The sequence below is a fragment of the Lepidochelys kempii genome, chromosome 3, assembly GCF_965140265.1.
Source record: "Lepidochelys kempii isolate rLepKem1 chromosome 3, rLepKem1.hap2, whole genome shotgun sequence".
Classification (NCBI taxonomy): domain Eukaryota; kingdom Metazoa; phylum Chordata; order Testudines; family Cheloniidae; genus Lepidochelys; species Lepidochelys kempii.
The window spans coordinates 145135009-145161178 of NC_133258.1; the positions used below are offsets into that span (position 1 = coordinate 145135009).

The following is a 26170-nucleotide window of genomic DNA, read 5'->3' on the forward strand; positions in this document are numbered from 1 at the left end:
TTCTATAATGTCTCTCAGAAGCCACAGCCCAGAGTCTGATCCCTTCATTTTATGCCCTGAACATCACATTTATTGTGGGAGCAGGTTTTGTAAAATTAATTTCAAAACACACCTGGCCATTTTAAACACTGGTTGTCTTTTCAGAGGTCATAGCTTATTCCGTTGGAATTGCATGGGCAGCCCAGGATGAACTGGAAGCCATTGCAACAGACCCGGATAAAGAGCATTCCTTCTTCGTGGATGAATTTGACCACCTCTACAGATTCGTTCCTAGGATCATCCAGAACATTTGTACAGAGTTTAATTCACAGCCCCGGAACTGATGAAAGTAGGCAAAGCATTATACTAACGCTGGGTCACTGGGTGTCATGCAGGAGATACACAAAATGCTATACAAGTAATGCCAGCTATGAGTCCAAGAAATACTAGAAGAGTTATTCTCTGGCATTTTTCAGTTAACAAAGCTGATTTCAGCTCTATTCCCTATGCATGATAAAGCTCTGTGTAGACAAGCATTTTTATTTTACCTTTTTTTCTGGCTTCAAAACTCTGACTTGGTTGGATAGACAAAGACAGTTACAACCCTTGAAAAGATAAATCAAGTGACTCAGCGTTGTAGATAGAAAATTTGTTTCCAGAAGAGAGGTTTGAAAAGGTTTTTCAGTGTAGATCCCAGGGACATTTTCATTTGGCCTCTGTGTATTGCAGAAGCTCTCTTTAAAGACATTCTCTGTCACAGTGCTTCTCAAACTGTGGTCTGTGGACCACTGGTGATCTGTGGAATACTGCCGGTTAGAGACCAAGCTGTGTCTATCAGAGTGGTGAAGCATCTCTGTCTTCTAGCAGTGATGCTTCCTGCTAGTTGTTGTCCAGACCAGGACTCTCAGGGTTTCCAGAGATGCTTTCCAACAAAATCCAGAACACCTTTGTTTTAAACCTTGGACAGCTGTTTTATGTCTCTCTGACAGGTTTTCATTTGGTATAATTTCAAGCTGATAGATACCAACAGGAGAAAGAGCCAAACTGCAAAGTGACCTGGATAGATTAGAGCAGTGGGGTCTACAGGCATTTACTGAACTTAATGAAGTTCTGCACCTATGGAGAGGAAGCAGCTGGTGTACATACAAAATCAGGAACATGGAATCCAGAATCCCCACCCATTGCATTAGAGGGAGTTTATTTAAAATCTTTTCCTCTTAACGTTGTCCTATTGTCCGTGTCCAAACACGATAGTTACTGCAAGAAGGGTCTGGGCTCAAGGAGGAGATACCATTGGAAGGGCCTCCGTCTTAAGTGGTACACAATATGAAAAAAGTTTGAGAACCACTGCATTATCACCAAACCATTCCTCTTTTAGATTTCACCCTGATGTATGGATGGAGATCAATAGCATGAAGAGAAAAGACTGTTCTAGAGTTGTTTTGTTAAGGATTTAAGAGAAACACAGTCTGACTGTATTATTGGGTATTATACATTGGCAAAAGCAGGACTTCCCAATGGTAGAGACACACACTGTAGATGAAGTATTTGGGGTTGGTTTTGTGTCTGTTGGTTCACAGAGTATGCTTGTCAATTGGTCAATGGTGCTTGACCAAGCCAATTATACTATTATGATACTGCCTTCTTAAATGAGGAACTAATCTTCAGCAAATGGTGCCAGAAGTGATATATTACTAAAGTCTTGAAAGACTTGGGCTTTAATTGGTGTCAGCTGGCATCTATTTTTTTCACCCACTAAAACTTGATAATATATGTTCATTGTTTATCACAGTTCATGGAGGGAAAGGTGAGAAGAATTAAATATTACTTGAGAGAAACAAGACTGTTCATGAACTTCCCTGGATATTGGAATTTGTAGTCCACAATGCCCGGGGGGCGGGAGGAAAGGGTAAGAAATTAATGATGAAATATTAAATGAGTTTTTGTGGCTCAATTCTCCTAGCTACTACCCTTTGAATAAATAACAGGATCTGAATGCAAACATGTCATTCAAATTAATTACTACTCAAAAACATCATTAGAAATACAATCCTTCCAACCCTAATTAGCCAAAAGAAATCATTTAATCAGAGACAGAGGTGAAGGGATCTGTGCCAATCTGGAGTGATTGCTTGTAGGCATGCATTACTTCACAATACAGATACCCTGAGATAGAATTAGTAGAACAAGGAGATTATCAAGTTATTGCATTGATGAGGTTTTGCAGCCTTCCATCAGCAAAACACACACACTTCAAAGACACTTTGTACCCTCACTGGCCCGAATTCTGACACCATTCATAAACCCTGAGTAGACCAGTTTTGCGCAGGGGGTCTAACATGGGAATATGAAGTTAGGAGCAATAAGGGCAAATTTGCATGCATTAGGACATATTTTCATTTCTTTGAACATTTTAATCTTAAAAAATAGCAAACTTGATAAGCATTTACCATGGTGGTTTTCAAATGCTCTTCACTTATGTGTAAAAGTTCAGTGACCATCCTCCATATCAAGCATGCAAGATTATTTTTCAAAAGGCAACAAGGTAAACCACTTAAAAAAACCCAAACCATAAACTTATTGAACAACTGTTTTGTATGGTGACTGAATGTCACGAGAATTTCATTGCCTAAGTCTTTGAAGTGATCCTTTAATTGTCAGAATCCCCAAAAGTGATTTTTGGTTTTGTTTTTAAATGTCTCATTTTAAGTATCTATTTCATAAACACTGTAAATAAAAAGATAAGGGCTTATTCTACAGTTGTGGAATTACCACTGATATCAATGGGAATCCAGTGCATAGAAGAAGTGTAGAATATATCCTGTTATACATTAAAAAACATTTACCTTGGACAGCAACCAAAGTACAGGTCATCTGTGGAAAAGCCCCTGCAAAGAATGTTTTGTTAAAACATGGGATAGTAAGTTATCTGTAAACCGTCTCATAAAAAGTTTTTTTTCTTGTATATTTGTTTGTGAAGAAAGCAGAGTTCCTTTTGTAACACATCTGAGCTACTTTAAGAGCTTTTCATAATACAAGTTGCTAAACCTTTTGCAATAAAAAACATAAAAGGTGTATGCAGTACAGCTTGCATATTGAAGACTATTTTAAAAACTGTACATCCAAATATTGTTACTGCATTTTAGTTTTTAAAATGCAAATACGGGTTTCCTAAAAATAGAGACACCATCAAAGTCAGCAAGACCTAAGGTGTTAAAATAAAAAGGTTTCTGTGCTTTTATGTTGAACATACCTGGCTGAATTACTGCAAATCTTGCAAAGATCCATGGAAGGGGAAGTCAACTCCAAGCAGTGTAAACTAGCAGAATTTGATACGCAGCACCCGAGATGGAGGTTGATGTCAGGACAGAGGGAACAAGGGGTGAAACATGTCTCACATAGCGCCTGAGGATCTTTAGGACACATCAGTGTGAAAGCTGTGGACCTCCGAGACCTGAATGGTGCGGAAACCCCCATGGTTTCCGAGTTGGTTGCTATGACACATTTGACTCCATTGCTGCAATGAAACCGTGTATGGCTAAAAGCTAAGTGTTACTAGATAAACTAGACACCCATGTAGAGCTGGGATAAGAGCCTCAGGGCCAGTTGTCAAAGATATTTAGGTATCTAACTCCCATTAAGTCACCTAACTACCTTTAAAAATCTAGCCCTTAGTCTCTCAGCTCCAAAAGCACAGGCTCTGTCATTTGATCTGAAGGAAAACTCCCTTAGCTGATAGCAGCAGCTCCTTATCCTTTTGTGAGCTAGCCACTAGAGATCATAACTCATACATGTAACCAGTACCTTAGTGATATATATGCTTTCTGCAGCCTTGCTGACTGGGCTCACTGAGTACACAATAGCAACTAATGGTGGGCTAAGCAGCATTAGGTGCCACAGCAGCTAGACAGACGATCTCCCAGAACATAAAGAAATCACCTGGGAATAGCTTGGTCCCAATAGATGTGTTTACTAATCACATGCACACACGCAAGGCCTCACTATAGCATACATCTGGTCTGCCTGACTGCCGGTGGCTTCTACCACCATGGTGAGTGCCACTGAAAAGCTCACCAACTTTTTAAAGGGATACTAACCTGTTCCTATGGACGGCACAGGGGTACCTGCTGCTCCCCCTTCCCATGCACACCAGCCACACTCACCTAATACCTCATGTCCCCCACCAGGACTTGCCACAGCAAATACTTGATATGAAACCAAGATGATCTTAATAAGAGGGATCGGGTAGATTCAAGCCCTCTTATCAGAATACAATCCCAGTGTGTGCTTCAGGTGGAGGGGGGTCTGTGCAAGACTAAAAGGAGTGGGGTGCGTGTACTATGGGCACAGTTGGCTCTGGGCAGAAGTGGTTCTGTGCCTGGGGCCCATGAGAGTGACGTCCCATACAGCTCAAGGCATGTGGAGCAGGCTGCGTCACTGCCCCCACAAAATACCCCTTCCTTTCAATTCCTGTAGCGTGCAGCCTGGGTGGAGAAGCCACTGCTGGGCCAGAAGTGCAGATTCCTTACTGCCTCCCTTGGACTTTGTGGGGAGGGAAATGATGGTGGATCCACCACTGCCTTCCACATGGACCAGGAAGTGGGGTTGGAGATATTGGATGGGCTGGGACTCCCCACTACCCCTTTGGCCAGTGGCCCACTGCCCTGCAGTGACCACTTGGGTGGCTGGCTGGAATGGGGAGGAGACCCCGTATTGCTGTTGCTCTGTGGGGATTCAGCTACCAAGGCTGGCGGTAAGCTTTCAGATGGGGGGCCTTCGTATTCCCTATTCACTGCTTTCATATTTGGGAAAAGATCCCCACATTTGCTGCTCCTGTAAGAGATGGGCAGACCCATTTTCCCTTCTCCATGCTCATTGCAGCTCTTGCATTGTATGAAATATTGGAGTAATACATTCCCAGTGATCAGGGAAGCTTTTGGAAGTAGCTAGCCCAATAGGGGCCATGAGAAAGTCCTTTCTTCATGTCACTAAAGCATGGATCACCATAGCCAGGTCCACGTCCAGAGTCTCCTGCCCAGCCTAAGTGGAAAGAAAGCATTCCTCATTACTGCTGCTATCCGAGCACCCAAAATAGTGGGGAGGGGAAGGGGGAGGACTTCCAGACTGTGCATCACCTTAAGCCATAAAATGGACACTCTCTCTCTCAAGAGCAAGATCACAGTAACTGCTAGCTCCTTAAACAACTTCCCTCTGCCTATTAGCATCAGTTCTCTCATTTCTGGACAGAACTTGAGCCAGCTATTTTTCATTCAGGTTCTTAAATGTACCAGGCAGTGGGACAGCAGCGGTACAAAACTGTCTATGCTTGATGAATCATCTACATGGCTGATGGCATTATTTATAGCCCATAAAGTCTCATTCTCCCCATGTAGCTGTACCTACTTGTTAAACAGAACAAGTGACAGGACCGAGCCTTGGGGGACATTACAGATTTAGCAATGTCCCAGCCACATTGTTTAAACTAGCTCTTAGTCATACTGAAGGGCAGGATAGGTGGGTATGCTCTTCCTGCTTCTACAGCAGTTCATCCCTCTTTCTGGGGTCTACTAAACGTTGTCTAGATTAACTTTTAATCCTGCAATTATTAAAAAGAGAGATAATTTTTGTTCCATACTTTTAAAATTTCCATTGCATACACATACTTACTACCAACCTTAACATTAATGGCATTTTTTGTTCTCATGACCAATAAGACTATGCACCTACTACAACCATTAATAAGGGATATAAACCCTTATGCTTCCGTTCATAACACTCTGACAGTTTGTAGTTGGCTTTGGAAGAAACTTCCCCGTGTAGGCAGGTTACTGCTAAATTGTACATAAGAGCATTTTACACTTTCCACTGAAACATCGGATACTGGCCATTGCTGGAGACAGGATAGGACTAGACACACCTTTGTTCCATTCTAGCAATTCCTGGTTTTCCTACAGTGGAGGGGATTGGGAAAAGTGACAATTCTCCTAGCCACTGAAAGGAGGCTCGGGCTCTTCTCTATCCTACTCTGAACTCAGAGGAAACAGGATGTGTTTGCTAACAAGTTTTTCTGTTCAATTACATACAGAGTTTTATACCATCCTCTTCACTGAGCATCTGCCAGTAGTGCATTAAGCAACATGACTGACCTCTGTCCTGTGTGATTCATTCTCTATCATCCTCTCCACAGGGGAAGAATTGTGTGTACAAGTTTTTAAATTGTACATGCTACTGTCTGTTTATGTTAGAGAAAGTAAGGTTGAAGCACATTGTCTTACTCCCAAGATCACTGCATCACTCTGTGATAATCAACCCCCAACACAAAGGCATTTACTCTATTGGAATAATGTGTGTCTAACTCCCAGTGAAGACACTAAGCGCTGTGTGCATTAAGATTGCATACGTGGTACGGTGCCACTGATGTCAAGATGGCATAGTCATAAACAACAGCATATGGAAATGTAGACCAAGTACAAAGAATGGAAAGGGAGATAATATTTGGCCCAGGAATAGAAGAACTGCTTTTGTAAAGGCCAAATTTAAAAGGAAAATTCAGATGATACTAACATGGCCCACAATGGAATGTGCTAATATACATCTGGAGGGCTCTTTTGGGGTGTCCCCACACTCTATATGCTTATATATTTCTTATGAGGCAAAAATATGGACACTACAAAATGTTGAAAAATAGTATTTATTAGCACCCAATTTACATGTACAAGTATATGGTACAAATAACATTTACTTGCTGCTGCAACATTAAATAAAGCTGCTCTTAAAAACCATTGCTTATTTCTGGAAGTCCATGTGATTTTGCTCAGGCCAGAACGTGGGTACAGTATACAGATATCCCACTTCACTACTGCCATATCAATATAAATACCTACATGATTACCTCAATGTTATCTCATTTTAAATTGCACATCAATATAAGCAGATCTATATAATTTTAATGACATACTTGGCTTATCAGACAAGCAAACGTAACTTTAAACCCAACTGACCCCATACGTTCCACAGCCAATAGTGTCATTGCAGTTCATAAAAACAGAAAAATTAGAGAGCTCCTATTGAGATGTCCCAAAATACACAAATAGGTTTTAAACGACTGCCCTGGGACTTTTCAAATTTTGCAGTTTTGCATGTATGTCTAGGATTCTGAAAATGAATTCTGAAACTCTGACACAATATTAAACTTTTAACTGATAATACAATGCTTTCATTCTAATACAAAAAACTTCCAGTCTGTTTGACGGTAAAAGCGTCTCAAATTTTGTAGGGATTAACACAAGCAGTTAGATTTTCCCCAATGAATGCAAAATCCTTTTGAAATTATAGAACATTTGCAATTTATGGATTCTTATTATTGGGAGAACTAGTTACTTTGCAAATTTAAAAAATGGATATATCACTTTTAAAATAATTAATTCACTGTGTACAAAAGAGTAGCATATACCACCAAATCAGCATGGTTATAACTTTTACATAATCTCATACTAAACCATAGACACAAATTGACAAGCCAACAGAATTACTCAACAAATAGATATTTTCCATCTGAGCCACCATTTCACAAAGCACCTGCAGTCTGATACTGTTACACCAAAGTAGTCATTCAGGACACTCACAAGTGCGCAACATAAGAACCCCAAAGTAACATGCATGCTCAATCTTTCTCCTTGTTAATTGTTTTCAAGGATGTGTTTCCCACATTACTCTTGCACCCTTTCACTTCAACTTTCATAGGAGCTACACAAAGTACAGATTTAGGAATGTGACAGCTATAGTCACTAATATTTTGTAGTCACCACCTGTAATCTGGGTTGCCAACCCTCCAGGATTGACCTGGAGTTTCCAGAAATTAAAAATTCATCTTGAATGAAAGATTATGTCATGTGAGCAAACTTCCAGGAATATGGTCAGCCAAAATTGGCAATCCTATCTATATTTTAAAAGGGGCATTACCAGATAGCTTTGGTCCCAAATATAGTTTTTGTTTTAGGAAAAAAAAATGAAGTACAGGAATCAAAACAAGAAACAAACTGCATTAATAGTGAAACATATTTAAAATTACTTCAGTTTTAACTATGAGTAGTATTAGTTCCAGAGGCAAAGAAATTTCTTTGAAAGACTGTTTTAATTTGAGTGCCTCTTTAAAAAACCAATTGAAGATATTAATGCAAAATACACTGCAAGCAGTGCTGAACATGAATATCCATGTTAAGAAGTTATTATACCTATAATTAATAGAAAATATTACACTGAATAATAGTTTTATCATCCTGTATTCTTCTACAAGTTGCTGAGATGCATGATTTAAGGAAACCACTGCATGTAGTACAAGACTCCCTGTCAATCCACTCAGGCTCCAAAGCTACAAAATGTTACTTGTTAACATACTCTTTTTGTATGTTCAAAAGTAAATTGCTCCAGATTGCTAATGCTGAAGCGATATCCCTGAAATCTGTTTATGTTTGTTGTAAATGCTTGACTGAGATGAAATAACATAATTTTGGGAGCTCTACATTTGAAAAAACAAACTACATGTAACGACCACAATTTCAATGAAAGATAGAATATAAAAATAAATTCTTAATGGAAAAATGTCAGCCTGAAGTCCATCACTTATCCCTTATACAATATTTTTGGCTGCTTTTAGTAAGTAAGCCACAAAAGTAATGAATCTATTTGGTTTGGCAAGAAATTATCCCTTCCCTTTTAGAAAAGTACAAATCCAGCTGTGTAATTCTTTTTTTAACCTTTCAGCTTAAGACTCTGGTGCTAGGACCAAGGATTTCTCAGACTCTGAGCAAGTAATTTTGGGAGCCTGCAATTCAAGGTGAATGAATGCAAACAAACAGGACTTTTAGGCCTTGTCAGCACAGGGCTTTGAACAGTTTAAAATACATGCTTAAGCATGGGGTAAACATGGTTGTGGTCTTACTGTGTCATAACAAGTCTTGGCAGTGTAGACAGCGTCAAATTGGTTTAAAAAATATCACACTAGCTCCAGTAGAGACCTGCATTAAAGCATATTTTTTAATCTAGCTACAGTATGGATTGGTTTGTCCATGGCAACAAAGTATCTTTACTGAAAATGAGCAAGATTAAAACCAGGTGTGTGCGGTAAAATCTTTTACTGGACCAACTTCTGTGGGTGAAAGAAAGAAGCATTCAAGCTACCCCACGCACTTTATCAGGATCTGAAGAAAAAGTAGAAAAGAAAAAAATGTCTCTTTCACCCACAAATGTTGGTCCAGTAAAAGATATTACCTCGCCCCTTTGTCTATCCTGGGACCAACACGACTACAACAACACTGCAAACACCAGATTAGAACCCTCCTTGCATCATTCAAAGGGAGTTATACTGAGAACAGAATCTTAAAGTAAGGTCTTACATTGTACAGTACTTCTCAGGCTTCAAACAGACTTTAAGCAACAAAATTAAGTCAGCAGGTAGAATAAAAAAAATAAGAAAATTCACTAGAATCAGAAACTAAAATTAAAAATAAGTAGGTCCAAAAAAGCTTTTTTATTCTAAATAATGAAAACTCAGATGCTGTAGTCCTATAGACCTGAAATCCCACCTGTCCTTCAGGAAAAGTGTCTAAACAGGAAGTCGCTCTTAATCAATGCAATTCACCCTCCAAAGCAGGAAGTCAAAAACAGATGGGATTTTAAGGCTCCGTGAATGTATAGTTTATGGAAGAGATTCAAATGGTAAGAACAAACAAGACCATGAAAAAGGTGGTTACTTCAGCAAATAGTTGTTAGTAAACAAGAAAAAGTCATCATTTCGCAAGATTTTCACTAACAGGAGCAGACCCATTGACTGAACAGGAGTACTTGCCGGAGTAAGGATCACTTAAATAGGGGTTTGATCGGGCTCATCCCTTAATTTTTCACCACCCCTAAGCTTTCCCCATTTTCTTCCATTTCATGTCAGGCCACCCTTCAAAATTCAGTTTCCCTCCAACTACCATTTTTCTAGTTTGTAGACATACCCCACAGGCAGGCTGATGGGAAAAATGTTGTCTACTACCTTACTATTATTACCCTTAGTCATGCTGAGTAGTACCTGACATTGCAAGGGGTTTGATTAGCAGATTACGTGCAATTTATAGTTACCAGTGTTGTTCTATAAACCTAAATCCATTTATACCACAGAAGTCAAGTTATGTCACTTTTCAGTGTAGCCTCTGCCAAAAAAATACACAACAAAAGTCCGAGTAAATGGTAAATTCTCAACTCCTTATGGGACAGGGGAACTATCCAAAACATTTGCCTCAGGGAAGAGCAATAGATTTCAAAAAATAAAACAAAAACAAAACTAAAACCTTACTACAGAGTTACTCTATGCCACTCAAGAGAGAAGTAGTTAATTTGACTGTAGCTCTGAAGCTCACCATCAGGAAAGGTCCAAGAGGTAACATGAATTAACTATGTTACAAATTATAAATTTTTCTAACAACAATACTGTATGTTCATCTATCTTAATGTCATGGTCTGATTTTTTCCTTTTTAGTAGTTGTGGCCAAATAATTTTCCATTTAGCAGCCTCAAATTTCAGAATGTATTTTTAAATGTTGTATTGTAGTTAGTTTCCACAGTTATTTCCATTTTGTATTTTCCCGATTTAATGAAGAGTTCCATTTCACCTATCTGAAATATATACATGTTCATAAACTGACTCATGAAATATCTTTGAATCACTGTTCCCATTCATACCTTATTTGCATGTCAAAATAAAGATAAAAAGCTGTAGCATCATTCAGTAACGTGGTAAAATGGCAAAGACACTTGTGATCACACTGGAAATAAAGCAAAGTTTCCAAAGCTAAGCTTAGAATGGCATTGACAGTGCATTTATTTGTATGGAATGGCTTGTTTATAATGAATTAAATGCAAAAATACCATAATTATTTATATAACATTGAGGTCGTGATCTAAATCCGCAAAATCATGCGCATTCAGAAATAAGGCTGAAAACTGGTCCTGCACTCCCTCCTTTGTGATTAAGTTCTAATCCTATCACAGTACATGAGAACAAGTCACCTATTAATATCTTTATGGCCTGATACTGCAAATTCTTACATATGTGCTTAATTTGAAGCTCATGTGTGGTCACACTGAAGTCTCTGAGGAGTGTGTCAAAGTTAGATTGGATCTTATATATGAAAAATAAATTAAAACAAAACACCATTTTATTTTCAAAGATTTTGTTATAAGATACCACAAATCTCTTGCTGCCCCTTCTCTAGTGTATGTTTTACTATTTGACCAAACTATACTTTCTACTTTGGCACAATAGGGCAAAATTTAGAATTTAAAATTGGGTCTTAAAATATCCTGCAATCAGTGATAGGCAGACTTCATACAAGTTGACATTCATTACATAAAAGTCTTTAGAAGTGCTTGAAAAAGATGCGAGATATGACGTTTATGCTTGCTAATGAATTTTTGGTTTCCTTTAGGATGGATTCTAGTAACGTGCTTGGAATCCAGTGCTCCTATCAAAAAATGATGCATGTATTTTACATTAATGCATGGTTTGTGGAACTCCCTAAATCAAATGGTTAAAGTAGCTGAGAATTAGAAACATTTGGGATGAGTTCACACTGATGTATTGAAAGTAGTATGTGTTTAATTACTTTAGATTTTATTTATTGAAAAGGACAAGTTTTTATTTATGTGGAATTTGCAGCTTCTACATCTATGGTTATGGTTTAATTACAAAGCTGAATACTGAACAATTACACACTTAGTAACGCAACCGTATTACGCTTGGGAATACTTAAGCTGTAACATTACTTTAATCACACACTGCACCCTAAAAAACAACTATAGGAAATTAAGTTTATTTCTAATAAATTTGTTAGTCTCTAAGGTGCCACAAGTATTCCTGTTCTTTTTGCGGATACAGACTAACACGGCTGCTACTCTAAACCTTTCTAAAGAAAATGTTTTTTTATCGAATGAATTAAACTTAAATGTGATCTGAAAATCATGGTAGTCCTAGGTGACTTTTATAAACAATATAAATGAAAAAGACATTTGAACACTCTGATTAGGATTTTACTTGGCATGTCACAGAAGTTTGTCTTTAAGGTACCAAAAAAAAAAAAAATGCAGTGACTAAGACACTATAAAAGTGAAGGAAATATTTCCCATAATACTTAATCCAAGGTGTGTCCCAAATGAGTCTAATCCTTTTGCACAAGAAAGTATTTTAGTTAGCTGACTCATAACCATACAAAAATAGCATATGGTTTATCTTTGTAAATTGGAAGTGAAAAGGAGGATGTTTAAGCCTATTAGATCATTTTCACCAGATAAAGGGGCTGCAGTTTCTCCTTTCAACTGGACTTTACTAAAAACAAAAATTAGTAACAGGTTAACCTACACTGAAATTTCTATGAAATAACACTACAAAATTGTCATGTGAACTTGTTGTGGAAATAGCATAATGGCAGAATGTAACGCATCATGGATGTGGAAATTTTAGTGGAAATACTGCAAGGATCAGAGTTGGGTCCAATCCTATGAATATTTTCATTGGTGGCCAATACACATTAACGAAATTTACAGACTATACTGAATCGGGAGGAGTTGCACATAACTAAAGAAGAAACAACAACCTGGGAAGCAATAATGCTGAAAGTTGTCTAAAGAAGATGGCGGATACAATTAAGATTTGAGTTTGCGATCTGACACAGCAGCAAAAAGGCCAGTACAATTTTGGGCTGCGTGAGCAGAAGCATCACATCACAGAACACGGAGGTTAACAGACCCTCCCTACACTGCTACTGATGGCACTGCATCTGGAATGGTGTGTTCACAGTTTTGGACAGCAAGTTATGAAGAAATAAACTGACAAATTGAAAGGGCTGAAATGATCAGGGGTTGTAGAGAGTTGACTTGTAAGGAAAAAAATGAAAAGAGCTAACATGTATAGCTTGCCTAAGAAACAATTAAGGAAGGGATATGATAAGCGTCTACAGATACCTTCAGGGTGTAAATACCAAGCATGGAGAGGAAATATTCAGTACAAAGGACTATAATTTGGAATAATGTGATGAAATTAAGAAAATAAATATTTAGACTGAATACCAGGTAAAACTTTCCGATAGTGAGATATCTAAGCATTGGAGTAGTCTTCCAAGGCAAGTAATGAAAGCCTAATCATTTGGGACATATATAAAACCTCACTGGTCAAAACACTATGAAAATGCACAATAGGGTAACAATCCCACTTTGTCAGGCTGATGAACTAAACTGCCTAAACAGTCTTTTCCATCCTTAACTTCTATGATGATGTTCAGAAGAGCTGACAGGCTCATGCACAGTATCCTGCAGTCCCACAAGTACGTGAGCAGATACAGTAAAAAAGACATTAACATCAATTATGAAGACCAGCACAAAAATATATACTCCACAACCTCTTTGTAAGGCTACATTTGTTTTTTTAAAGGCACCTCATCTTCTAGCTATTGCCAGCTTTAAAAGATTCACTTTTCAGTTTGAGCAAGAGCTCAACAGTAAGAATGGAACATCTTTCAATTCACATTTGACTATCCACTTTTTCTTACATTCAACTTTTAATCAGTTAGAATGACAGTCTTTAAAAACAAGCATGCTGGCCTATTAGTTTTATGTACAGCAATCTAAACACCTGTAACTATGTATTATATTTTGTAAGCAAACAGCACAACATTCATTTCATACTTATCAACATCCTTTGTATACACAAACTGAGAACTCTTAATACTAAAACATTAAAATGCACCCATGAAGTCTTCCCTTACAAGACAGATTTAATACATGTTTACAATATATATACACATCTATAATATACATAACTTTTAGAATTTTTCAAATAAATCTTTGTAATTTCCTTTCCAAAAAGAAATAAAATAATGACACTGAAAGAACAAGTCAAGTACACAAATGACTTTTCACAAAGTTGAATGCTCAGTTTTGCAGCCAGATTTCCCCTTTTTATCATATAAAACTAAATAATTTGAGTTATTATAGTAATCTGTTTAGTGGTAAAATTCTAATGTTATTTAATGCAAATATATTGTACATCAGTATCACAAACTGAAATATCTGAATATGCTGAGCAGTAAAAGGTATTCCAGGGTATTTAGCATTAAATATAATACACTGCAGGCTCAAACAGTTCAGGGCAACTTTTTATCATAAAGCAATAGAGTGACATTGAACTCCCTATGGTAATCAATGGGGAGTTCTGCCTAGTTGTGGTTCTGCTCTGAACAGTCACTCTAAAAATAGCATTGTGTCCTATGTTTACTGTGTTTCAATGACTCCTATTTCCAAAGTGTCAGTTTACAAGAAAAGATTTCTTTATTAACTTCTAGCCAAACTCAACCTGAGATTTGAGAGTCAGGCTGGGTTCTTTCCTTCTCACATCATCACCAGTAACAAAGAATCTGCAGAACTAATTACATTCCACAAGTGGAACTGAGGACACCACTGCCTTAAATGGATTTACAGAAAGGTAACAACGTCTGATGGTTCCCAGTAGAATACACTCCACCTTACTCTTTCTCACCTGCGATGGCCCTTCAGGGACAACACGACTAAAAACCACCAAACTTATTTCTGTCATGAAAGTAAACAAATATACTGAATAGTAAACTGAATATAGTGAGGGATCAGATCTGCTGAGTAAAAAGGTGCCGTTTTTAAACGGTCACTTTTCACATAACCGCACTTTAAAGATCAGTGGTACAGCATGCCCCATACAGGGGGACATTTCAAAAGTTCCAACGGTTTGAAAGTTAGGGAATCTCTCTAGAACTAGTAGAATCTTTAAAACTGGTGGAACTTTGTAAAGGCACCCACTGCATTAATCTGATAGCAAGACTCACACAGAGCACTATGAATCCATGTTTATTCTTAAAATGAAATCATGATTTTCATCTACAGTGGCACCCTTTTTTGTAGGAACGGGAAGAAATGAAGATGTGTTGGCTAAACTGTGCTAGAGGTTGCTGTGGGAACTTTTATTTCAATTTCTTGTGCCTGACCTCCAACAATAAACAGTATTATACATTTGAATAAATTAAATCCCTTATTACAGTATATACAGACTGTTTCAGCCTGTCTCCTTAATTGTGGTTAGACTATGGCCTAAGCTTCTAGCCACTTGCTATCACATTCTTTCACAAAATTAATAAAACGTATATATTTTCTGCAAACTAAATATTTGCTGTATAACATAATAAATTGAACAAAACATTACTGCATTAATAATTTTTAAAATTTAGTAATTTTTTCCTTTTAACCAAATTTATCTTATGCTAGCAGCCAAGTGGGCTGAGATTAATTATCAGCTACTTTCCTCTAAACACCATCTAGTCATTAATACCAAAGGGATGAACAAGTGAAATTCATATGGTAGCCCAATAGGCATGTGAATGGTCACCTTTTTAGGTTACTTAATTTAAAGTACGCAGTTTATAAGATTCCTTGATGAGAAACACTTGGAAGTTCCCCTCCCCTCTCCCTGCAGCACTCAGGCCACCTATTTACTTGACCACCCCTCTAGTGTCCCACTTTATTAGCAGAGAATACAGAGACCTAGTTTCGCCCAAGGCCTGCCTGGACAAATATTCACACCCTCAGAAATAAAAGCATTTCTTTTGCTGACATTTGAAACAGAGTATCCAAGCTCTCAGCACCAGCTGAGTTCACAGAAACCTGAAGAAACCTTAATTTAGAAAAGAGCACCCTGCAAAAACTAAACCATTACAAACGTTCTCTTAATTTCAGGGTAGGAAATGAAGATCCTTGCTCATGTCTTCCTTTCTTTTGTGCATCTGGTTAAATGTACAAGACCTAGAGCTGAAAGGGAAGCACTGTGTCATACGAAGACCTTAGCCAGAGCATCCGCTCCTGCACTGGCAATATAACATTTGGATGGGTGAAATGCCACATCATGAATAGACTCATCAAATTTTTTGCGATGAGCAGTAAATTCTTGAATACAGGTTTTGCTTTCAAGGTTCCATAAGCGAATTGAACAGTCATGACCTACATAGAGAAAGATGGAAATATGTTTTCTTAATTGTAATAAACATTAAAGTTATTATGATAAAGGAAGAGGTTAACATTTGATGTACTTACTGCCAGACATCAAATACAAGCCATTAGGATCAACAGCTAAACTTGTGACTGCATCTAAGTGGGCTACCATTGCGTGGATCAGTTTTCCTTTGAAAGAAAAGATTATCCATGTTATTTTTCTACAGTTCATTTTTGTAATTCAACATATTATGGCAATTTACTTTGTATGACCCCACTGAATCTGAAAGAGAACCAACATTTTAATTCTGTCCATTGCTTGTTCTCACTGATTGGAGCCTGTCACATTTTGTATTATATTAAAGACAAATACTCTCTCATGACTCGGTAAGTATGGTTATGTATCAAGTCATTTTATATTGTTCATTTGCTTAAGTGGTCAACACTTCTGAAGTCAACAACTGTGTTAATCCATTGTACTGCATATAGAACACACGCCTTGTGGACTGTAACAATCAATAGTTTTCCCTGAGCTAATGTTGCAGCCAGAGTGAATATACAAATCTCTGCTTCCTAACTGACTTAGAAGTCAGTTATTCAGCAATAAGCCACAACAATGTGTGCACTGGTATGCAACCATACACATTTTGGGTAAATACAGTTGAGTGCCTTCAACCATTCCAAAGCGGAATCAGTCCTTTACTACTGTTGAGCCTTGCATGACTTACTGATATTATAGCAGCTCCTTCATTTAAAAACATACAACACACTTGTGGCTTTATCTATGGAATATATTCTTCTATTGTGGAAGGAAATTAACAAGCGAAGGGTAAGAAAACAGGAAAAAGGTTAAGGCTTTTTTGTCTACTTGTTCAATTTTTAATAAATAGGTTTATTTATTTTCATCTTTTCCCCCAGCTTTTACTATCCCTTGCCATGAGCTTAGACGATACTTTAAGCTCTTGTGTTTTACTGTAAAAACAACACTGGGAATACTGAATCATGTGCAATGCAACTTTTAAGAAAGAAAGTGAATTGGCAATAGCAAGAGGGCCACAGATTGCTGGGAAAGGATTGGTTTACTATTGTCATTGAATCCCACAGCACCTCTGTGCAGGTCACTGGATCCCTTAAAACTGACCTGGGAACATAAATCCAGCTCCCAGTCCAGACTTTTAAACTGAATTAAAAACTGCCCAGTCGATCCTGGAGAAGAGGCCATTTTCCTTGAAGCAACACTGCTGGAGGATCGCTCCCATTGAGTCTGGAGCAATGTCACTAGTGGAACTTCACAAGGAAACTGCCACTTCCCCAAACAGGCCAGGCCAGGCCAGGCCCAGCAATCCTTCAGAGATGCCTAGGCTGCTTTTAACTGCTTATGAGGATCCAAGGAGGCAGAATTGGGGGCGGGGGAGATGAAAAATCAGCAAATGAAAGTTTTGGGGAAGTTTCCCAAGAATGAGTTTCCACTAGGTCTGTGCAATAGCCCTATAGAGGAAATGTGGAAATCACTACCACGTGAGACACTTAAAACCAGAAACTGCAGACTGCAACAGTGCAAGTTTCACAACATTTCCTCACAATGTCTCAATTGGATGGGCTTCCTAAGAGGAAGTCTGGGTGGATAGTTCAGTGTCAAAGGTCATTCAATCCTTGACCTATCTCATAAGACTGCCAAAAAATTACTATGAGAGTGTGTTTGTTTTGTCTTACATAACTACTATGGACAGTATCTGGTGAAAGAACACTTACCTGTATTGTTGTCATAGAATTTGATGTGCCTGTCTTCATGGGCAGTGATACTAATAGGAAGAGTTGGATGGCTGACAACTCTGTTTATCTGGCAGGAAGAGTTAGCGGCTATGAAAAAAATATTTAGTGAATCTCTAAAGACTGCAAACTCCAGCACACATGTTCCTTTGAAAGAATAAAATTAGTAACAAGTTTTGGGTTAAAAATTCTTCATAGGCAGTAAATCTACCACATGTCTGTAATGGAAGCTCTCTCAAGTAATAACTTACTTTTATATATAGTGCCTTTTATCCTAAATCATTCCAAAGCACTTTAAAAGTGACACACATGCACACTCACGCTCAGACATACTTACCTACATTGATAGGCTTCCATATAATATCCATGCATGGGGATACACAGAGGACGGGTTTCACTATGGATTCCCCCAACCTGTTTCCTCTGCTTTAATTTTTACTATTACTGCAACTGCTTAAAAATATGCCAATAGAATTATGAGTCTCACAATGCATGTTCAAAATATGCATTTCTTCTGACCTTTTATCAGAGATATGTGGTTCACTGTGCTGCTGGAGCCCTCCATGAGGTCCAGAGGATTAGCTGTAAAATTATCCATCACTACTTAAAATCCAGCAACTGCATTTCACTCTATAATTTCACCTGTCACACAACTTGCCTATTTTTTGTGATCGTACTCTCAGTTTGAGTAAAATAATACAAGCTTTCAACAATAAAAATATCAACCTCTCTCAAGAAGGAAATGTTTTCATTTTGGATACATACTGGAATCTATGTTGGACTCCAAGGTAAGAATTCGTTGCCGTGTCTCCATGTTAAAAATGCAAGTGTGCCCACTGTTAAATGATGCTACCATGTGGCTTGGGTCGCTGCTCACAAGGTCCACAGAAGAAGGGATTCCCATTTCTACAGAAAAGAAGCAAATTTTTCAGAAATTAATTAGTTGGTAAAAGCAAGAAACATTTTGGTATAAAAAATGATATAGTTTCATAATGTTATAAGGGAAAAGTTGTTAACACTGTCCAAAACTATATAATTTTCAAACATTACTTATCAATTGAAACACTGACTGCCATCTTGCACTTGATAATATAATAAATACAAGTCATTATTTGAAGTGATACTCTACAGTGGTTCATTACAGATTTTATTATCTAGAGAGCATAAGGACCCAGAATCTAAGCCCATACCGTCTAGTATGGTCACCAGCTTAATCTTATTTGGTGGATATACTATCTCAGAGAATATTTTTTATTAAGATACTTTATTTAGAGCTTGGGCTGGGATAGGAGATCCATTTCTACTTTGAAGTCTGTTCATGGGAAGGAAATCTTTTCTTGCATGGAGCTCTAAGACGAATTCCCAGAGAAAAAATATCTATAGGACAAAGTTAGAGGACACAAGTAACTTAAGGGTAAAAATACTTACAAAAAAGTTGCAGTTGTTTAAAAATTACTATTAAAACTAAGGTGGAGTCCTCAAGAGCAGGATGGAGGAATGTGTGGGACAATAACAGAAATTAAGAGTTTAAACAGCGATGCAATAAGCGTTTAAGTAGGAAATTATTCTGTACCTTGATTATCATTAAATATATTAAGAGCTGGAGCAATTTCTGAAGCCTTCCATAAACGTATGGTGCCATCTGCTGAGCAGGATAGTAAACGCTCGTGTGCTCCACTGTAAACCAAGCCCCATACTGCATCGGTGTGGCCTACAAATGCACCTCTTAGAACAGACGGATCTGTGAAAAAGGTGATAGGCGATAAATGTTTTGAAACAAAATTTAAATAAAAAAGGAAAAAGCATCCAATTAAAAGTTATTCCTTTGGCTGTGAATAGAATCAAATATTAAAAACAGAGGATCTGGCTGGGCTTATCACTGAAAAATTTAGCTTATTCAGTTAACGGTACTCAAACTTCACTAGGGTATCTGGAATTCAGTTACATAATTTGTATTTTTAAACAATAAAATTGGCTTTTACAACATCTCTAAAAGTCCACTTCCTATATACTGCTACCACTAAAACTCTTACTATCTTGTACTGACAACTGCCACCTCCTCCTTTCTGGCCTGTGCTTCTTTCCTACCCGTTCAGTATATTCAAAATACCGTAGCGCATAAAGCACCTTCCTTTTGTGGTGCTCTCCCTGTCTCTCTGCTCCTTGAGTCTTTTTAGTGGGTTAACATCTCTTTCTAAATCGAGGCCAAACTCCTCAGCCTCATCATAAGGCCCTATACACACAGCTCAGACCCTGCATATATTTTAAGCTATCTTCTGTCCCTTCTTGCTCCCTATGTGCACTCTTCTCCAGCTGTTTCCTTTTCTCAATTGCAGCTCTATACCTTTAACCATTTTGCCACCAATACTTAGAACAGACTCTTTATGTGTAGGCCAAGCAATCTTGATCCTCTTCAGATTTGTTTCTTTCCACTATTACACTTTCTTTAATTTATAACACAATCCTAAAAAACCTAAAACTTACCAAACACTAATGCAAGCAAAAAATAGGTATGATTTGGTTTTCTTGCAAACCCATAGTCTCCCAAAACAGTATTTCCTTTCCAAAGTTTTTCTTTTCTCCCCATTTTCCATGAGCACCACTGTTTGTTTATTAAATTCTCTAATTTACACTTAAAGGTCCTCAGCATAGCTCGTCTTCCTACATGTTTCTACAAAGCTGTTCACCTCAATGGTATTATAAAAATAATAAGAAGCACTTAGAAAGGGAGAAACATTCTGATATCTTCAGAATGTGCACAGAGGATGAGAAATGAAAGGATAATTCTATGTATTCCTAGGCTTTTCCAATCTGAAAGTGTTCATGTATAATATCAACAGAACCAACAGAAAAAAAATGAAGTTGCAATCATGCCACATGAGGGAGAAGTTAGCATTCAAAAGTTAAACGTAAATTAAGATTAAAATGCCATTAATAGCACGTCAGCTTATTTTTCAAAAGCCAACTTTCATACAAACCATACATGAAACAGCATGTTAAGAAGTCTCTTGACATAGCCTTTGTTCTTTGTTAAACTGGCAGGTTTTGCCAGCACGTAACAATGAGTCAATCCAAGAACTAAAGCAGCAGTTTACTTATGATTTGTCTAAACGGCGAGTTAGCGCACAGCAAACTGGTGTGCTGTAGAGTCACACTGCGGCTTGCATGTACTAACTCACCATGTAGTCAAGCCCTTAGATACTAAAGCCAATAGTTACCTTTTTCTTTCAAATTCTGAATACCACTACGCAAAACAGTTCACAGTACTGCTAAATCCAGCAAAAGTTCAGGTTTTCACTGGATACCTCATTTTCACTCGCTAAGTGTCTGTGACAAAAACGTACCAAGTGTGACAGAAACGTACCATAAGAATCATAGGGGTCAATATTTGGGTTTGTCGTATTCCAGGCCTGTATGAAGCCATCAGTTCCTCCACTGTAACACTGCTCACCATTACTGCTCATTACCACACAGAGCACTGAGCCACTGAAAAAAACCCACAGAAATCAAGTTACCAGTTTCAACTCTTCTCACTGATTAAATGAAGAAAAATAACTTAAATTGCTGTTCAAACAAAACATTTGGCCTTGTGAACTCTTAACTGAGACTCGCTAGGTGGATATATGCAACAAAAACACCGCACATTTCAGGTGGTATATGATACAGTGCTTTTGACTTTGGCTAAAAAGGCTCCCCCACCTCAATGTCCCGTCATATCATTAAAGTTAGACCAAATTAATGATTAAATCAATTGCATGAAGTACAAAAGCAGCATTAATGACGTGCCTGTCCCTACCAGTTTTAAAATATAATTAAGTTTAACTATTTTGTCTGGGAAATTGTACATCTGAAGATCTAGGATGGCTTATGAAAGGGATTTTCATGCTTTAACTCACTGCAAACAGCTTCATACTGTACACACATTTAATAGGAAAAAAACAAAAATTCTGTACTGCAGTAACAAGCACAAAACTTCCCTATATTTGCAAAATTTATCTTTAGATTTGTCTTTTTAAAATGGTAGCTTTAACAAGCTCCAACTATAATAAAGACATTCATAATAGATCCAAACACACATACAAATATTTAAAATGGATAATATGGAAACTAAATTAATAAAAAGACTAGCTGATCTTTCATACATGGTAGAAATTAATACTTGAAAACGACTTTAAACATATAAAAACTGTATTTCTCAGAGTACAGAGTTTCTATATGCTCATAAGGATGTACTTACCTATGTGCTCTGAATGTATATATAGGTTCTACATCGAGAGAGGCACTCCTAAACAAAAGCACAGGAGAGCAGTTTCAGAGTTTATGTTACATTATACAAGTGTTTCCCGAAATATTTTTTGAAAACACAATGCTGAAACAGCTAACTTGTCCAACTGCTGTAAACTCATATGAAAGTTTTCCCCAACCATCTGACATCTCTGTAATACTTTGTTTTCTTCCAAAAAGCAATACCGGAACGATGTTTTAGTAAAGCAGCGGAAAAAAAAAATGGAGGCACACTAATCATGAGCAATCCTACAACAACCAAACCAAAAAGAGGGAATAAACTTTGAATAGATTATGTATATTCTGTGGGCCACATTCTATACTGTGCTCAGCCACAAGAGACAGGGAGGGAGCTGATAACTCACTAAGGCCAGTTATGCCAAAGCCCCAGATGAATTTACAGCAGCTAAGAACATGCTCTAGACTCTGCCAGCTGGTAATTGTCCCTAAGGAACTGCACGCTGGGGACTGCAGGAGTACACAATGCTTTGGCCAAGTCTCTCCCCACCAATCACGCTGGTGACTCTAGGATTGGCGGCATAGTTACTGGCTATTCAGGAAATCTCCAGCAGAGGAGATTCATCCAGATCCAGCAGCGCACAAGGTGCAGAGGGCCCAGAGAATCTGATCTCACGTCTGTCCATATTTTTATCAGTAAATACACACACATATACGCATATACACACACACACGTAACGGATATATAATTAAATAGGTCACCACCTTTAAATACATTTTCCTAGTAAAATAATATAACAGTATCTAGCCGGAAGTACAGTAATAGAAATCATATGGTATTTTCATAATGAAGGGAAGAGAGATTAATGAAGTTACATGGCTTCAGCCTGGCTTTCTTTTAAAGTCTGTATCTTACAACATCCCCATGCCTCCTCGCAATGAAGTGAAAAGAGAGGACTCCCATTGACTCCACCTGGAGTTGGATCAAGCCCCCAATTTTTTTTTTGTTGCTACTGCTTCTCTAAATAATTAGTTAAAATGTTTTCACATAAACACTTAAATAAGAATAGCCTTACTTTTTTGCTGGCGCTGTTTTTTGTAAATTCCACATTTTTAACGTATGGTCCTCGGATGCAGTTATTAAGACTGGTTCAACTGGATGGAAAGCCAAACCTCTTATTCCATCAAAATGACTTCTTAATGTGAACTTGGGGTTCCAGGTCTTCCTCAGTGCATCCTTATTGTTTGCTATCTATTTGGAAAAAATATCCAAAACTTATACTTCGTTTGGGGGACTCACAACAGAAGGAGAAATCAGAATTTTAATCTAGCATTTATGGATTACTTCAAATCGTTACTTCAAGTTCATATCTCCTTGTCTTTAAACTAACCAGCACTCTATTTCCCAAGCATGAGAAAACTCATATATACATATATAGGTAGAATATACAAAAGTAAGATTATTTGTACCTTACTTTTCTTCCTCACTTTTATATTTTAAAAAGGTAGCAGTAGTTTGTGACCAAAATTAAAAATAAGATCATAAATAACATAAATTGGATTACTTTTAAAAAATGATAAAGAGAGGCATCCCATAAAAACAGAGGGTGAAAGTCCTCCTATATGGACATGTCTCTGTGCAAACATGAAATGTTCTGTGAGGTCACATTTATTATCGCTCAGTGACTCAAAGTTTCTCAGTTTACAAGTCACAAAAATAACGTTCCGAACAACCAGTGCTACCAACTCAGCCTAGGATTTGGAAGTTCAGCTGTGTTCTTTCTGGTTCATATATTAACAACAGTGGCCTTGACTCAACCAGGGTGCATTATAGGAATAATTAGGGTGCAACTGGGGTGTAAATCTTAAGGTAAAAAATCTGTAATGGAAATGTGGCTAGCAATTCTGTTAATGTACAAGCCAGGAAATAATCGAAGTTATTTTCTTAGAGATGTATCAGTTTTGTTGTGCTAACAGGATCAGTACAAAAACCTATTTTTAATCAGTAAAATAAGCAGTGATGACTTGGAATTAAAAAAAGGAAGCAGAACAGTTGAGTAAGACTATATTTACAAAGTATCAGAGGGGTAGCCATGTTAATCTGGATCTGTAAAAACGGCGAAGAGTCCTGTGGCACCTTATAGACTAACAGACGTATTGGAGCATAAGCTTTCATGGGTGAATACCTACTTCGTCGGATGCATGTAGTGGAAATTTCCAGAGACAGGTATAAATAGAGCGTGCTGAAATTAATTTTTGTCTCAAATTGGTTGAGGTATCTGAAAAAACTCTGCTTCTTTCTACCAGAGAAAATGGGTCTATATAATTTTCCTTACAGAAGGAACTAGATTTTATAGGACTTTGACTCTCCGGAATTTGAGTGGTGTTCAAAGAACACAATGCTGAGAACTTTCTCCAATCTTACTCTGAAGCCCCCACTAAACAATGCTGAGGAATTATGTGTTTGAATTTAGTGGCCTGTAGGTGTACTAAATTATTAACAGCAGAAACAGTCTTAGGAGGGGACCAGGTGTTACTTGGCATGCACCCCTTGGTGCCAACAAAGATAATAGTAATAGCATCTAGCTCTTAGACAGCAGTTTTCATCTGCAGCTCTCAGAAACACTTTACATAGGAGATAAATATAATTATACTCATTTTACATATGGCTAAACTGAGGCACAGAGAGGATGGAGTGACCTGCCTAAGGTAAGTCAGCAGGACTAGTAACAGACCCAGAAATAGAACTCAGAACACCTGAGTTCCAGTACAGAGCTCCATCTACTAGGTAAAACTACCTCCCTTCCTTTTCACCCTTCTGGACATCCCAGCATCTCTGAAGAAGCCAGAAAGGTAGAAAAATGGGTCCACAATGGCAGCATACTCTGAGAACTTCAGTTACTAATAAGTAACCTACTTTCCTCCCTCTTTAAATTACCAAAATGGGTTTCTACGCTTGGAAATTAACCACGGAGGGTGGCTTAAGACTAATTTGATTTAAGGACTGGAAGACAGTTCTTCCAAAACTAGTATCTGATCAGACTATTTACAGCCTAAGCCTCCAGTCAAGTGAGGTCAGTGAGAACTATGAAAGAGCTGATTTCTGGATCACAAGATAAGACTCTTAAGAAATCACATTGTAAGTGAATGAACAAAAATGAATACCCTTTCACAGGAAGGCAGTAATATGCCACAGGCCAGCCACAGGTGTTTTACTGCAGTGTAGACATACCCCAAGGGTGGGGATCTGAGGAGCAATTACTATACATGAAGCTATTTTGAGTTAAGACAGCAGATCCTTAAAAGGTCACTAACTTTTTTTTTCTTTTAATAAAGAGAATTATCCTTCATTTTGAAAATGATGGATATTTTGCAAATGCTTTTCTTTATTCTATATGTTGCACATGGGGGGTTCCTCCTGTAGTCTGTACACATGTAAAACTACCGAATTCACTGAGATCTTCACACATATATAGATGGCAGAACCTCAAATGGCTTATTTTAAACTACCACTTACATCATAAGTCAGTGAATCTGCCTCATTGGCAACTGTAAGGCCCGCCAATTCTCCAAGACCCAGCTCACTTTCAAGGGCTTCATCTGCTCCCATAATGAATGACTTCCCTGATGTAGGAGGGAATGTTAAAGCTTCCACTGCAAGAAAAAGAAAAACATGCAAAAAATCATAGCTATATACATACAATTCTGTGGGTTTTCATGTAAAAATACCTGTTCGTTTTCCCTGTAAAATATTATATATTAATTACCTCAATTAGTAACCAAGGACAAAAGAGCAATAGACATTCATGCATGTGGAAGAAACACATATTCCAAAAGATATCCAAGGCACTTTCCAGTAAATGGAGTTCTTGGAATATGTTGCTTTCACAGACCCACACCCTTGGAGTCCATATGTCTCAGGACTACTAAAAGCAATTAATCTCAGGCAAGAAGAGTATGCTACGATTTATGCCCCTTTTAGCTCTTTCTAATGCCAAAGTAATAAAGAGGTGCACAGCCACTTCCTCGGTTTTATACAGAATATACAGATGCTCCAAAGATGCAGGGAAGGGAAGAATGGAAATGTGGGTTGGTTGAGACAACATATTCGGAGAACTTCAGGTATTAGAAA

At 37.7% G+C, this 26170-nt stretch overlaps 2 protein-coding genes across 7 annotated transcripts in view; one reads left to right on the forward strand and one right to left on the reverse strand.

Moving 5' to 3' along the window:
* Positions 1–577, forward strand: part of VIT (vitrin) — a 63882-nt gene extending 63305 nt beyond the window's left edge. The window contains exon 18 of the mRNA XM_073338364.1: positions 145–577. Within this exon, the coding sequence (XP_073194465.1) occupies positions 145–323 (179 nt within the window). The 3' untranslated portion in view covers positions 324–577. The remainder of the gene's footprint in view (positions 1–144) is intronic.
* A 6079-nt stretch (positions 578–6656) lies between these two features.
* The window catches only part of STRN (striatin), a 108849-nt gene continuing 89335 nt past the window's right edge, over positions 6657–26170 (reverse strand). For 3 of the 6 annotated variants that reach the window (XM_073338372.1, XM_073338377.1, XM_073338374.1), the window contains 9 exons: positions 25556–25692; positions 23115–23290; positions 22034–22081; positions 21161–21282; positions 19370–19537; positions 18562–18702; positions 17779–17943; positions 16129–16215; positions 6657–16035 (listed from right to left, as the gene is read on the reverse strand). In XM_073338372.1, the coding sequence (XP_073194473.1) occupies positions 15866–16035; positions 16129–16215; positions 17779–17943; positions 18562–18702; positions 19370–19537; positions 21161–21282; positions 22034–22081; positions 23115–23290; positions 25556–25692 (1214 nt within the window). In that variant the 3' untranslated portion in view covers positions 6657–15865. The remainder of the gene's footprint in view (positions 16036–16128; positions 16216–17778; positions 17944–18561; positions 18703–19369; positions 19538–21160; positions 21283–22033; positions 22082–23114; positions 23291–25555; positions 25693–26170) is intronic. The other 3 variants (XM_073338378.1, XM_073338373.1, XM_073338376.1) reach the window with 1 other exon arrangement.